This window comes from Mustela erminea, chromosome 1 (assembly GCF_009829155.1).
Source record: "Mustela erminea isolate mMusErm1 chromosome 1, mMusErm1.Pri, whole genome shotgun sequence".
Classification (NCBI taxonomy): Eukaryota; Metazoa; Chordata; class Mammalia; order Carnivora; family Mustelidae; genus Mustela; species Mustela erminea.
Window position 1 is genome coordinate 77,117,686 of NC_045614.1, and position 14,999 is coordinate 77,132,684.

At 33.3% G+C, this 14,999-nt stretch overlaps 1 protein-coding gene across 3 annotated transcripts in view; it reads left to right on the forward strand.

Moving 5' to 3' along the window:
* The window catches only part of SLC4A7 (solute carrier family 4 member 7), a 109,895-nt gene that overhangs the window by 60,931 nt on the left and 33,965 nt on the right, over positions 1 to 14,999 (forward strand). For all 3 annotated transcript variants that reach the window (XM_032324384.1, XM_032324478.1, XM_032324555.1), the window contains 5 exons: positions 3,437 to 3,552; positions 5,480 to 5,637; positions 7,467 to 7,554; positions 8,139 to 8,285; positions 12,713 to 12,819. In XM_032324384.1, the coding sequence (XP_032180275.1) occupies positions 3,437 to 3,552; positions 5,480 to 5,637; positions 7,467 to 7,554; positions 8,139 to 8,285; positions 12,713 to 12,819 (616 nt within the window). The remainder of the gene's footprint in view (positions 1 to 3,436; positions 3,553 to 5,479; positions 5,638 to 7,466; positions 7,555 to 8,138; positions 8,286 to 12,712; positions 12,820 to 14,999) is intronic.

The following is a 14,999-nucleotide window of genomic DNA, read 5'->3' on the forward strand; positions in this document are numbered from 1 at the left end:
AAGACTTACTATTTTTCTTTGAAGAAAGGTCATTATTTTTTTAAAAGATTTTTTATTTATTTAGTTGACAGAGATTGCAAGTAGGTAGAGAGGCAGGCAGAGAGAGAGGGAGAAGCAGGCTACGCACTGAGCAGAGACCAATGTGGGGCTCTATCCCAGGACCCTGAGATCATGACCTGAGCCAAAAGCAGAGGCTTTAACCCACTGAGCCACCCAGGTGCCCCAAGAAAAGTGATTTTAAAGTTAATCCTTCACATTTGTTTTTACTTCTATCTAGCAGTAGTACTGAACATTTCTTGTTTTACCAGCTTCTATGAGGGATTATAAATTTTATAAGGGAACTAGGAGATGATACACGGTTTTACAGTAGCTTGTTAGGCCATGTTGTTAAGAAGATAAAGATAGCAATTAACTGAAAATTGAAGAAATTCAGCTTTTTTTTTTTTCTCCTCTGCCGTAAGTATGCCATGAGATTTAAAGAAAAGAAATTAGAAGGGAGAGAAAAGAGAGGAATTTCTAAAGACAAGAAAAAGCCCATAATTACTGTTTAAAAAGACATGTATAGAAAGTATATAATTAAAACTATAGGAACAGCTATATGTTGTTCCCTGGTATGATTGCCTATGGTGCTTAAAACACCTAGAAACCCTGGTTGAGTTTCCTTGAAGTCTGCTGTTATGTTACAGGAGGAAAGTGGCCTTAGCGTCATTTTGAAGAGACTGATGTCCTAGATCTTGTATCATGGGATCATGATTTGTGCATACCCATAGTAAGAAAGAAAGTGGTGTTTCCTATTATGCTTTGGAGAATAATTACATGTAAAAGAGTTAAGCTTAGTTCTAGTATTTGTAACTATCTTCTGACTCCCTGTTTTTCAAATTTGGCACTGTTGACACTGGACTCGTCTTTGTCATGAGGGGCTATCATGTGCATTGTAGGATGTTCTACTGCATCTCTGGCCTCTGCACTAGCTGCCAGTATTACTCCCTAGTTGTGGTGATGAAAAATGTCTCTCCCTATTGCCAGATGTCTCTTGGGGGACAGAATCTTCTCTTTGTGCATCACTGCTCCAGCTGCTTCTATTTTCAATCTTTTAGTGGCAGAAGACTCTGATACCTTGGATTTATCTTTCTCTAGGTAGATATGTTATTGTGAGAAAAACTGTAAAGACAAAAGAATAGATTTACTAACTAAAGTATGACTTTTAAATCCGAGTATTGATTTTATATATATACAGACATTGTTTTTTCTTAAAGCCAAGAAGTACAGTCTTTCTGAGTTATCTGTGCTAGTGATAGTTTTAATTTGGGGGAATTTACTCATTTAATTCTGAGCACTGGAATTTATTGTACAAGCAGGGAGACTTCCTTTACTGGTTGAGAAACAGCTTTAACTTAGCTGAGATTGGGAAGGACTACATAGAGAAGATACTGGTGAAAAACTTTTAACGTATACTTCTTATGCCAGTTCTAATAGGTTTAGAATGACCAGGTTAGCTGGATGACTTCAGATCCTATTCTAACTTTATCAGTTTCGCATTTCCACATCATTTCTTCTTCCCGCTCCCACTATATCCTTACATTCTCCCCATAGTCTCCGTTCTACTCTTCTCTCTAAAATCTGGTGGCTGACACTGTTCTGGGAAATTGCATATATATTCTTTTGATTATACATGTGTGGACTGAATATATGCCACTGAAAAATACTGGTTAACCTTTTTTCATCCCCCCCCCCCAACTTCCCCAGCCAAACTGGGCATGTATTTTAATAAAGGAATGGACTCTCTTCTGGAATTTCAGAGGCAAAGGTCAAAGAAGAGGAATCATAGTAACTATTCTGCTCAGCTAAGGTGGTAGAAATTAGATAAGTTTTAGCATATAGTTTTTATTTGAGAATTGTTTAACACTTCCAGAGCATGTAGCTAAATTGTTTGTATATGCTTTTTTTTTTTTTTAAGATTTTATTTTTAAGTAATCTGACACCTAGTGTGGAGCTCAAACCCACAACTCCCAAGATCAGGAGTTGCACACTCCACTGACCAAGCCAGTCAGCCACCCCAACAGTTATATATGCTTTTTATTTTTAGGTTTTTGGGTCATGATAACATCCTGTTTTAGGTATTTAACAAGGGAAGGGGATATCACAAATGTCTTTGGTCACTGCGTTGGAGTAGTAAACCCAAATGACGTAGATTCAATTATTAGTCACACTGTGTTCTAGAAAAATGAAAATTCCCTCTCATGGATCAGATATATCCGATGTGCTTAAAATTCAGGAAATTTACCAATATTAACTTTGAAGTTTATAGGATTTAGGCACAAACTGCTTAATTGAATTTCTGTGGGTAGCTAGATGTTGTGTGAGTGGCAGAGTTAAAACTAAAAGTCAGGTCTGTTGTAGGTCAGCCTACCACATTTTTTCTTGTGCTCAGTGTTTTGGACAATAATAAGCTATATTCTTGAACTAGAATATCCTGGGTGTTTTGAAAAAGTGAGATACATTTAGTGGTAGAAATCTGTGTTATGTACTTTATAAACATTGAGACTTGAGCTTTTTGCAGACTTCACAGGGATAACAATTGGTCATAGGCTAGAGGGTTTTTTTGATTATTTTATTGTTGTGAAATATTGCTGCTGGATTATCACTTGAAATGAGCATACTAATGATAGAATGTATATCTATTATTTGTAATCTAAACAAGCTTATTTTACAGATTTGTCTGAGCTTTTAGGTTGAGTGAGTTAAAGTCATACGGCTACAAAGTGGCAAAGGGTGCTTATTTCAACACAGATGTGTTTGATTATAAAACACTTTTGTATTTATACTGTAAAAACATTGCTATTGTATTTTCAAGTTATACTTCTTAGGAGTAATGGCAGTAGGCAGCATGTAAATACTACTCAAGAGAAATGAAATTATTGAGGAAATCATTATGGTGGAAGATTATGATAAATTTAACCTACATCTAGTTGATGGAGCTCTTGGATTTTCTGAGTTGCATTTAAGGTTTATCAGAAAATAAATATTGTCACTGATGTAAGTATGCCAAGTGTAATTTGGCATCATTAAGCTCTGCAGTTGGCATGTGTGTTTATGTACATTGCAAGTGCATTCCTTGACTATTTGTAGTGGTGTAGTCAGACTCAGGTCTTCCATTTTCTGTGTTCCTCACCTACTCACTTTTTCCTTCTCTTTGCAAATGGCCACCGTTTTTGTAAATTCCAATTATTTTTAAATGTTAAAATATACAGCTTCATTATTGCTTAAAATGTTATTCTAGTCTTGCTGGTATGATACTAACACTTGGCACTTTTTTTTTTTTTAAACCTTGCACATTTGCTTTTAATAAATTATCACTTTCAGGATATGAGCAGAGTCAGTTTACAAAGTGAATTTCCTCCTTACTGATTTGGAATATCTTGGTTCTTAAAAACAGGTATTTTGGCCTCTCCACAGTCTGCACCTGGAAACCTGGACAATAGTAAAAGTGGAGAAATTAAAGGTAATGGAGGTGGAGGAAGCAGAGAAAATAGTACTGTTGACTTCAGCAAGGTAATTCTGTCATTCCTGGTAAATTTTCTTAATCACTGAGATTTTTATAATCACTGAGAAGATCACTAGCAATGTGACTTTATTAACACTGATTATAATAATTTTTTAATAGATTGGTGATTACAAGCCTACATGTGATACTTGTGATACTTAAGGTCAAAAATTACGAGAAAGTTAACAGTCTTAAGAGCATTTGAATATCTTTCTATATTACTAGTTTCAGGAATTTTGACAAAAGAATATGTGAATAATATGGTATTTCCATCTTACCTATCCATAGATATCATGAAACTTTAGTACCTTTTGAATTTGTCATTTGTTTTGGAGCTACTTTCCAGCAGAAAGAATAATTCTGGGAATTATGTTACAGCACTGGTGATTCAGCCTTTTCTTGGCTGTAATAAGATCCCAGAATTACTGTCTTACAGTGTCAGTATTTTCTGGAATGTCCCTGGGAAACATATTGGTGTATCCTCATGGGTAGGTAAAGGCATGGATTTAAACACAACTTACCTATCTCAGCTGTGATTTTTTATTTTGGTAGTTGAGTGTTTAGGTAAAATAAAAATAGAAAACTCAAAATTTCAAAAGAACTGTGCAAAAAACCCTTAAGTTCAAATTGCAGTTGAATTTAAAGCATACTTTATGAGTATTCCTTCTGAATAGTTGATTCTGTGTAGCTGTTATAATTTCTGATTAGTTTGCTGTAAGACACTCTATTTTAACATCGTTGTATCCAATTTAAGACTTTAAATTAAATGTGACTATTTCAAGTAAGATGCATTTTCTTAAGCCTCTTATGGTATAAAATCTATAAATCACATTTTGCAGAAAAGGAATATAAATAAATGATTTGCAGTATAGTTTTGCTTGAGCTTCTTGCTCTAAAATTATAAAAGTATTTTTAATTCTTCTATTCTAACTTGACCATATTTTTACTGGTACCTCTGTTATTTCAGATGAGTGGAAAGTGTTTAGTAACCATACTGCAGCTTATTCTGGTTAAGTGGATAAATGTAATTTTCATTAGACATCTCCTCTAGACATGGCAGATGCCGTTTATTTCTGTTCCTCTGTCACAGTTTTACTTATTTTTACTTGGCCTATCCTTGTGTACCCCTCCTTGTCTCCTGTTGGGCAGGAGTCTGCCTCCTGGCACTGTAGTTGTGGCACACTGGGTGTGGGACTCAAGAGGCCCGCTGTAAGTGCTGGTTTCATTTCTCATAGATAGCCCTGTAAGTGGTCGTTTAGTGACTTGTGTGAAACTGCATAGAAATGAAGTTCCCATACTTTGATATTATGTTGATAACCTTTTCTTTGTAATTATACACAGACTACTAAATTTGATTTTATAGCACTATCTCTAAATCTATACCAGCGATGGCTATTTACTTTAGTTTTAAATAAAAATAAAAAGTTTTTTGCCACCTAATGAAAATAGGAATACACAGAGCTTTTTTAAAATAAAAAGGACTTAAAACAAAATAAGTAAAATATAAAAGGGCTAATTCATTTCTAAGATTAAACAAAAATAATCATGAAATGAATAATTTTTAGCACTGTGTATAATTTCATGAGCCATTGTTAGTTTGTGAATATATTTTTGTCCTTAATAGTTTTTAATGAATAGTGCTATAATCACTGAAAATTTTCTCTAGTTTGTATGTTTGAAAATTTAGATCTCTGAAATAGTAAAGAAAAAACAGTTGGGAGCATTGTTTGATAGATGTGTTCTGCTTGCTTTTTTTGTATTTGTCTACTCCATTCTTTATATGTGTGAGAATTTTGGTGTTTTTACATCTATTAGATCACTGGTTTTTTTTAGCAAATAGTAGCCTTAAAAGGAGTTTTTCTTTCCTGTTTACCTCTAAATAGACTTAAAAATACCATACAAATTTGATTTTAATTATTATTTATTTGTCAATAGGTTGATATGAATTTCATGAGAAAAATTCCTTCGGGAGCCGAGGCGTCCAATGTTCTGGTGGGAGAAGTAGACTTTTTGGAAAGACCTATCATTGCATTTGTGAGACTGGCTCCTGCTGTTCTCCTCTCAGGGTTGACTGAAGTCCCTGTTCCTACGAGGTAGGGTTAGTTCCGATTAACACTCTCAGCATGGCTCAAATTTAAAAAATTTTATCTATTGGTTAAAAGGAGCATTTTTGCTTTTAAAAGCTTATTTTAATTGTTAATATTGTCATTGCACCGAATGCTTTGACTAGTAGAGCATAAAAGAGTTATCTTCCTTTCTGGAATTAAAAACAAAAAGAAAACATCCTTTTAGAAAATAATTAGCATTTATACCTTTATAAAAGGTTTGGTGTTTTAGGAGCTTTGGTTTAAAAGGCAGCTCATCATTTTAGACCTATTATCTTCTGTGGAGTCAGAATGGAATTGAATCTTCGCTGGGTCACTTTTTCTGGGAAGGTCAAGCCTGACTTAAATTTCCTAAGCTTCATTTATAAAATGAAGATGTGATTACTTCATAGGGTTGATTAAATGTAATAAAATGCCTCTGAATTAAGTAAAATGCTTTGTTGACCTGACCAAAAATTTCTGTTCAGTATACCTAAGAATTAGCAAGTTGTGTTATAGGATAATCAGTTTATTAGCTACTGACTATATAAATTTAATTGTAAATAAGAATTTTAAGAATACTCAAAAACCATTTTTTGTAATAGTAAAGATGAAGAATTAATTGTAACTTAATTAGAGTATATATGCCTATTTCTGGTATGTTTTCCTGGGTTACATTAATGGTATTGTATTAAGATAAGTGAGAAAAAGAATTCTGTAGCTTCACATTTAAATTCTCACGAAACAAGAAGATGAGCACTTCCAATTTGGGTGTGAATATTAATATCTTACTGTAGTGTTAATGAGGATATACCTAAGTACGAAGTTAAATACTTTTTATTTAGTCATTTATGAATAAATTTAAAAAATAAAATAATATGAAATTTGATGTTAAATTTGTGGAGTTGTGAATAAAAATTCTTTTTCCTTGCAGAGTTCCATTTTTTTAAAAAAGATTTTTAATTATTTACTTGACAGAGAGATGAAGTAGAGACAGGCTTTCTGCTGAGGAGGGGTGGGGCTCCATCCCAGGACCTTGGCTTGGGATCATGACCTGAGCCGCAGATGCTTAATAGACTGAGCCACTGGGACACCTGGGTGGCTCAGTTGGTTAAGCAGCTGCCTTCAGATCAGGTCATGATCCCAGCATCCTGGGATCGAGTCCCACATCGGGCTCCTTGCTCGGCGGGGAACCTGCTTCTCCCTCTGCCTCTGCCTGTCTCTCTGCCTACTTGTGATCTCGATCTCTCTCTCTCTCTCTCTCTCTGACAAATAAATAAATAAAATCTTTTTTTAAAAAAAAAAGAAAAACCAGACTGAGCCACCGAGGCGCCCCTGCATAGTCCCTTACTTACCGCAGTAGAGTCTTTATCCAGACCATAATTTGAGGGATTATGAATTTTTTGTGTATACTCTGTACTATTTTATTAGGTAAACCTTACTTCTAAGTATTTAGTGGGATTGGTATTTCCATTATTCGCTAATTTACTTTTTCATCAGTACAGATTAGATAAAATTGCTTATTCAGATTCAAAAGGGTAAAGAAAAGGGGAACTTTTATCATAAATCTCTCAATTCTCTAATTATTTTTTTACCCTAAAGAAGATGGGGAGCAGTAACTTGGTAGAAAGTTAATTATGAATGCCTTGCTTATTAGTTTTGTGGTCTTCTTTACTGTGAGTAGAGTGTCATCTTTTTCTCACTGATTAGTGTGGGAGGTGGGAAAGAGATCTGAACGTTGTTTCTGTGTTTATATTTGAATTATTTCTTTATGATTGCCTCGGTCTTTTTGTATATGTTGTTTTTATTAAAGTCTGTGTATTTTAATGTTTCTTTAGATTTTTGTTTCTGTTACTGGGTCCCGCAGGCAAGGCACCACAGTACCATGAAATTGGAAGATCAATAGCCACTCTCATGACAGATGAGGTAATTAAAATGTCCCAAGGGGTAGATACTCATTATGAATATCATATTATAAAATTTCTTAGAAGTGGAATTTCAGATCCTTTTCAAGCGGGCAGTGATTGTGAAACATACTCTAGTTTTCTTTTTCTTCATAGTGAAGCTTACAAAATTGTCCTTGCTGTCTGTACTATTTTATCTTATTACCACTTCAACTGTTTGCCTTTGGTAAGGTCTTTGAGACCTTTCTGTCAAGATCAGTGGATGCTTTTTGGTCTTTTTCTCTTCCTCCCCATCCCCCCGTATTTGGAGTTATTGGCCACTTTCTTGAAATTTTGTCCATCCTGCATTTTAGGATATCATTTCTTTGGGTTTTGCTCAGGATTTCGTCTTTTACCCCTTCTTGCTTTTTTTTCTCCATAATTTCTCTCTTCCGTTTTTGAACCTTTTCACTGAACATGACTTATATTAACCAGGTCTGCTGTCTCTGTTTGGGGTAGAGATTTTGTAATTAAGTGTTAGACTTATTTATCATATCTAAAGTGGATTTACTATGTGTAGAATTTTCTTTCAGCTTTAAAATCCTTTTACCCATTTTTTTTTGGTAGATTTTTCATGATGTAGCCTATAAGGCAAAAGACAGAAATGACCTCTTATCTGGAATTGATGAATTTTTAGATCAAGTAACTGTCCTACCTCCAGGAGAGTGGGATCCTTCAATACGCATAGAGCCACCAAAAAGTGTTCCTTCTCAGGTAAGAATCTACACAATTCAGTGAATTACTTTTTCTTAGTTAAAATATTTTTGAATTGAATATTTTTATGATTCAGAAATCAAAACTATATATAAAAATGTAAACTCCTACCATATTCCATTTACCTTCTTATAAAACCCTATACCCACCTCCTGTGAGAGGACCATTTATTATTAGTTTTTTGTTTATCCTTCTAATTTTCATTCAGTACAAGGAAATATGAATATAGTCCTATTTCCTTCTCTTTCTTACCAAAAGTTAACATACCACATGGACTGTTCTGCACTTTGCTTTTTTCATATGACAATATATCCTGGAGATTCGATCATAATATATCCTAGAAATATTTCTCATTTTCTCATAGCTTTGTTATGGGTCATTTATGGATATCCTGTAGTTTGTGCTTTTCCTGGGCTTAGGCTTTTGCTTTTACAAAGCATAGAACAGTATTGATATGCCAATTTAGTCTTAGGTAGGTGTATTTATAGGGTAGATTCCCAGAAATAGGATTGCTGGCTCACATGGGAACTTACTTATAATTTTAGTTGATACTACCAGAATCCCTTCTTACTGGGTTGCACTGTTCTGGACTCCCACGCTGATGAATGGCCTTTCCCTACAGCCTCACTAACTGTGTTGTCAGACTTTAAGTATTTGTCAGTCTGATAGCTATCTTTATCCTACTATGTCAAGAACTTTAAAGTGGTTTTAATGTACACTTATGTAATTAGTGAAGTTGAATATTCTTGGTAATCTGTAGTTCATCACTCCAACCCCCCTCAAAAAAAACACCTTTTCTTAGTATTGAACTCACTTGTTGATCCTTTGGAATTTATTATGGTGTATTATGTGGAGTATGCATCCAAGTTTGTTTTTCATCTAAATTTTTAGCTGCCTTTTTGTTCTAGTTTATTAAAAAGTTAAGTGTTAAGTGCTGCTGCCTTACATTTTCTAAATTTCCATTTTCATTCAAGTCTGTTTCTAGAATTTCTTTTCCATAGCCTGTCTATTTATGGACCAGTTCTACACTTTAATTTCTGAGGCTTTTTAGCATATATGAATATCTAGTAGGTCTAGATTCCCTCTTGACCTATTATTTTTTCTTTTCTGAATTTTCTTTGCTGTTTCTGCATGTCTATTTTTCTATGTAAGCTTTGAAATCAGCTTTAATTTCCAGAAATAAAACCTGATTTTTCAAAAATTGTGAAATTTGTAAATGCACTGAGGGAGAATTAACATCTTTGTAACATTGAATCATTCAAGAATATGGTATGTTTTCCCCCACTTGTTTTCCTATTTCAAGTCAGTTCTTATGTCCTTAAGGAATGCAATAAAGTTCTCCTTATCTACGCTTTACACACTTCTTGGTGAGTGTATTCATTAGCATTTTGTCTTTATTGTCTCTGTTGTAAATGAGGGTTTTGTTCATTATATCACCAGTTTTTACTTTTATGAAGTAAATATGAACGCTATTTTAAGTAAATATTAAGGCTATTTATGAAGGCTATTTGTTGCTGTATGTTTCTTTCTGATCTTCCTCCCTTCCTAGTTCTTTCATTGTATGTAAGTTTTACAGTCATATCATCTGCAGTCAGATAATTTTTTATCCCTCCTTTTCTCATTCTTCCAGCTCTAATACATTTTCTATTGTCTAATTGTACTTACTGAAACTCTAGTAGTATTAAGTGGTAGTTGACTTTACACAGGCATTTCTTTTCTTTTTTTTTTTAAATTGATTTATTTATTGTAGAGAGAAAGAGAGAATACTCCTGTGTAGATGTGAGTAGAGTGGGTGGGATAGAAGGAGAGGGAGAGAATCTCTAGCAGACTCTGCTTCATCTCATGGCACTGAAACTGGGACTTGAGCTGAAACTCAGAGCTTAACTCACTGAGCCATCCAGGTGCCCCTAAATGGGCATTTCTGAATTTGTTCCGAACTGTAGTCCATGATTTTTTTTTTTTTAAGATTTTATTTTTATTTATTTGATAGAGATCACAAGTAGGCAGAGAGGCAGAGAGAGAGAGAGATGGAGAAGCCCAAGCTCCCCGCTGAGCAATGTGGGACTCGATCCCAGGACCCTGAGATCATGACCTGAGCCGAAGGCAGAGGCTTTAACCCACTGAGCCACCCAGGCGCCCCTGAACTGTAGTCCATGTTTTTAATGTTTCTCTCATTAAGTCACTGACATTGGAGGCCAAAATACACATTTTTATCATGCTAAGAAAGTATCCTAATTTTTATTTCATTGAAATTTTTAATATAAGTGGGTGTTAAATTTTTTCAAATAGCCTGTTAGCATCTCTAGAGATGATTGTATGAATTTTATTTACCGATTATTTTGGTGAACCATAGTAAAGGAGTATATGATACGAAAACACTCTTGTGTTGATAGAATAAGCCCAGACTCAGCTTCAAAGTGCTGGTTGTCTCTAATATTTTGTTTGAGTTGTTTGCATCATTGTAAGTAGATTAGTTTGCAGTATTTTGTGCTATCTCCATTCACGCTTTACATTTGTTTCATAAAGGTAAATTTGTAAATTTTCCTCTCCTTGTGGTGTCAAAACTTTAAATGGCTGGAATGATTTGGTTCTAAAAGTTTGGAAGAATCCCTTTGTAAAATGTTCTGATTCTGAGTCTTTGGTTGTGTGGTAGGCTTCAGCAATATGCTTATTTCTTCTGTGGTGACTCGCTTGTGTAAGCTTTCTGTTTTTTTCTGGGGTCAATCTTAAGTTTTCCTAGAACATTACCTATTTCCTGTTTTTCTGGTATCAGTTTTGGGAAATTATGTATTATTTGTCTATTACTCATTTCATCAAGGTTTTTTAATTTATTTGCATAACATTATACAGTATGGTCTGTGTTTGTGTGTGTGTGTGTGTGTTTAGAAAATTTCCCTCAGTTTGAAGTTGCCTCCTTGTCATATCTTTTGCTGAGTATTAGCTAATGGTTTATATTTTTTCAAATAGAGCAGCTTTTACAACTTATTTCATTTTTCCTTTTTAAAAAAGCATTTTGTGGCTCAGTTTCTGCTTTTAGCTATTTTATTTCATTCCATTCACTTCATGAAAGAATTTTGTTTTCACATTTCCTGAGTTAGATATTTAATTCATTTATTTTTATCCTTTTGTAAAATTTTCTTAATATAAGTGCTTAATTTTCTTTTTTTTTTTAAGATTTTATTTATTTATTTGACAGAGAGAGATCACAAGTAGGCAGAGAGGCAGGCAGAGAGAGAGGAGGAAGCAGGCTCCCTGCTGAGCAGAGAGCCCGATGCGTGACTCGATCTCAGGACCCTGAGATCATGACCTGAGCCGAAGGCAGCGGCCTAACCCATTGAGCCACCCAGGCGCCCCCTTAATTCATTTATTTTTATCCTTTTGTTTTTCTTAATATAAGTGCTTAATTTTCTTGAATGATGCTTTTGCTATATCCCATAGATTGTATTACATAATATTTTATGTAATAAAATTTTATGCTATATCCCATAGATTGTATTACATAATATTTTTCATTATTTTTGTTTTTTAGGAATTCTGTAATTTTGTTCTCTCTTTCCTCTTTGAGCTAGGATATGTTAGTTTTAATTTATTTTCAAATGGTAAATATACAATTATAGATAAGTTTTACTACTGAACATATAAACCACGTAGTTTAAGTTTGTAATTTACTCAGAGCATATCCAAGGATGAACACTCCTCCCCCACCTTTCTCTCTTTCTTCTGTTTTTCTTTTTGTCTCCTTCCCTCTTGCTCCCTGTGTCACATACAACCTTTCACCCCTATAAGTAACAAATTAGAAGTTAGCTTTTTTATCTTCAGGTGAGGGGGGCAGGGACATCCTTTATCATAAGAATCTTGAATTAGTAATAAGATTTAATGGGAAATTTATTTTTATTAAAATGTATTTTAACAGATAACTCTTGTATTAATGTCTTCAGGGAAGTAGTTTGGTAAAATAAATATGGCATTTACTTTTTTATTAATGTAATAATACTTTTCATTAGTTAGCATGAACAATATTTTAAATATTCTGGTTGGAGAGATGCTTTATTGGATACTTATTTTCCTATGGCTGATTTGAAATAGTGTGTATGAATGTGTTTCATAGTATATTTGATATTAAATATATATAGTATATTGGATATTGTATATCAGTATATAATAGTATAAATATACATCATATATTTGATACTAAAATACAAAATATAAAAAGCCAATCATAAGCATAAATACTAATAGAGACAAATATTAGACGCCATTTTAAAGTGCAGTTTATTTAAAGTGGAGTTTATATTAAGAATCATTTTTTCTAGAAGTACTGATGAGATATGTAATCAACATAAGATCTCCTATTCCCTCTAATTCAAGGGTACCGTCTTAGCTTTTTTAAAGCAGAATTCTGAAAATGTGTTTTTTGTGAAATGCAGGAAAAGAGAAAGATTCCTGTATTTCCCAATGGATCTGCCCCCAGCTCGGGTGATACTCCTAAAGAGGCCGACCACCATGCTGGGCCTGAGCTACAGAGGACTGGACGGTGGGTACAAATACTGATTCAGTGTGGGAGTCTTCTGGGGGGCTAAGGGTTGATTTGATGAAGAAGGCATAAAAATTCTTTTTTTCTTTTTAAATATATGGAAGTTAGTCTTATACAGTGTTTTTTTCATATTTAAAAAAAGTATTTTGTAAATGTATGATGTTAAGGAAAATTATTCATTTTAAAATAAATTTACTAATATATACTTGGACTTTGAGTATGAGGTTTTAATTTAAAGTGAAAATATTATGGATCATACAGTAAGAATATTAAGCAGTTACATAGTATATAGGATGATTTACATTACCCATACAGAAGGTTCTTGAAGAAGGTGTGGAGTGCTATTAAAATTCTCCATATGAAGGTAGAGAATTACAGGAATAGAGAGAAATTGTAACTGAGATTTTCTGTGTGTGTGCCTAGACTTATAACTCTTAAATGAGCATTATACCAGGAGATAATATAAAATTAGAGAGTGAAGCATAATTAAACCATGGTAATAAGCTTTAGAAACCTAGCTAGAAAAACTATTGAAGACGTTAATTTTTGCAATAAATACAGAAATATTGCTGGGTGCAAACATTGTCTTAAAATATTTTGTAGAAGTAGAGAAATGTTACAGTATTTCCATACCATAGCAAATCATGTGGATATTGATATAGTTATGTATTGGTGGTGGAGTGAACAGAAGAGATTTTGAATCTTAAATACTTGTTTAGCAAATCAAACTATTTTATACAGAAACATTATTAGATGGCATTGATGACCTGCCTAAAGAATACTATATAGAAGAAACATAACAAATGGCATACTGAATATAAAATTTAGAGAAACTTAAAACTTACAGTTTATTCATTGCTTAATGTATTATAATCTCTACAATAGAAAATAGTCTCTGTAGAATATATATGAGATAGTCTCTATCATAGAGAATAAGATTGCCCTGGTGTGGAAAGTGGTGGTCTAATACTACCTGTTAGTGTTATTTCTTTAGATCTCTGACTGAGATAGGGTTAGTGATTGAGAAATACCAAGTAGGACTCCCATTGATTTCATGGTCACACAAGAGCCTCCCATAAAATATAAAACAGTTGTTGATTTGAATATACAGTTTTATTTTCTAGATTAGCACCTTTTTTACTGCAAGTTGATTTCCCTTGCTGTCACATTTTTTATAGAGTAACTTATACTTGTCAATGTGTGTTTAGTATTTATTTCAGTATTAACTTTAAATAAAGGTAGAATGATAAACCTTGAAACATCCAAAGCATTTTAAAGCATAAGATTAATTTTTTGGTGTATTTTCTACAGAGTGATTGTATGTTTTATGAGTCACAAAACCTTTTTGAATTACTGAGTTGTCTCTAGTATTTACTGAGTACCTACTATGTCCTAGACAGTGTTCTAGACACTGGTGATAAAGGCAGTGAAAAAGAAAAGGCCCCTATCCCTCACAGAGCTTGTATAAGATGTATATAAGAGTCTGATTAAAAAAAAAAACACATTAAAATGATAAGGCTTTAATGTGCAAATACAGATTTTAAATTTCCTAATTAAAACCTCTTAGTTTTACTAATGTGTACATGAACTTGAGTATATATTCAGTAAATTAAATGCTCTGAAGTGGTTTTTAGGCTTTTCTCCTGGACAAGAAATACTTATGTTATTGAGGTACTAATATTAAAAGTCATTAGAATTATTTAATTCACTACTGACTGAGTCTAAGCACAACATACTATATTCATGTTAAAGCGTATTTGGGGGACTTAGGATTTATATTATAATTGCCTTCCTGATATTTCTGATATTTGCCTTTAAGATTTATAATGTAGATAATAATTGATAGAATTGCTTATGCTCATTTTCATGAATGGAGTGTTAGGTCTTACTTATTTTATTGTATATTTTCTTGTGCATTTGTGTCTGAAATTACATTTACTCATATAAAATCATTTACCTGCAGTCTTCTTAATATATAGTCCATAAAATACAGATGTTTATGTGTCTTTTAACTTAATGAGATCTGCCTTTCCTCTATCCGTGGATTAGACTAAATGAGTGTATCTTCTATAATTTATATCATGATTTAAATAGGATATTAATTTTTGTTGACGAAACACTAGGCACCAGCAGTTTTATGTAGCCCATAGTTTTAGTTTGAACTAGCTAGAATCCTCTAG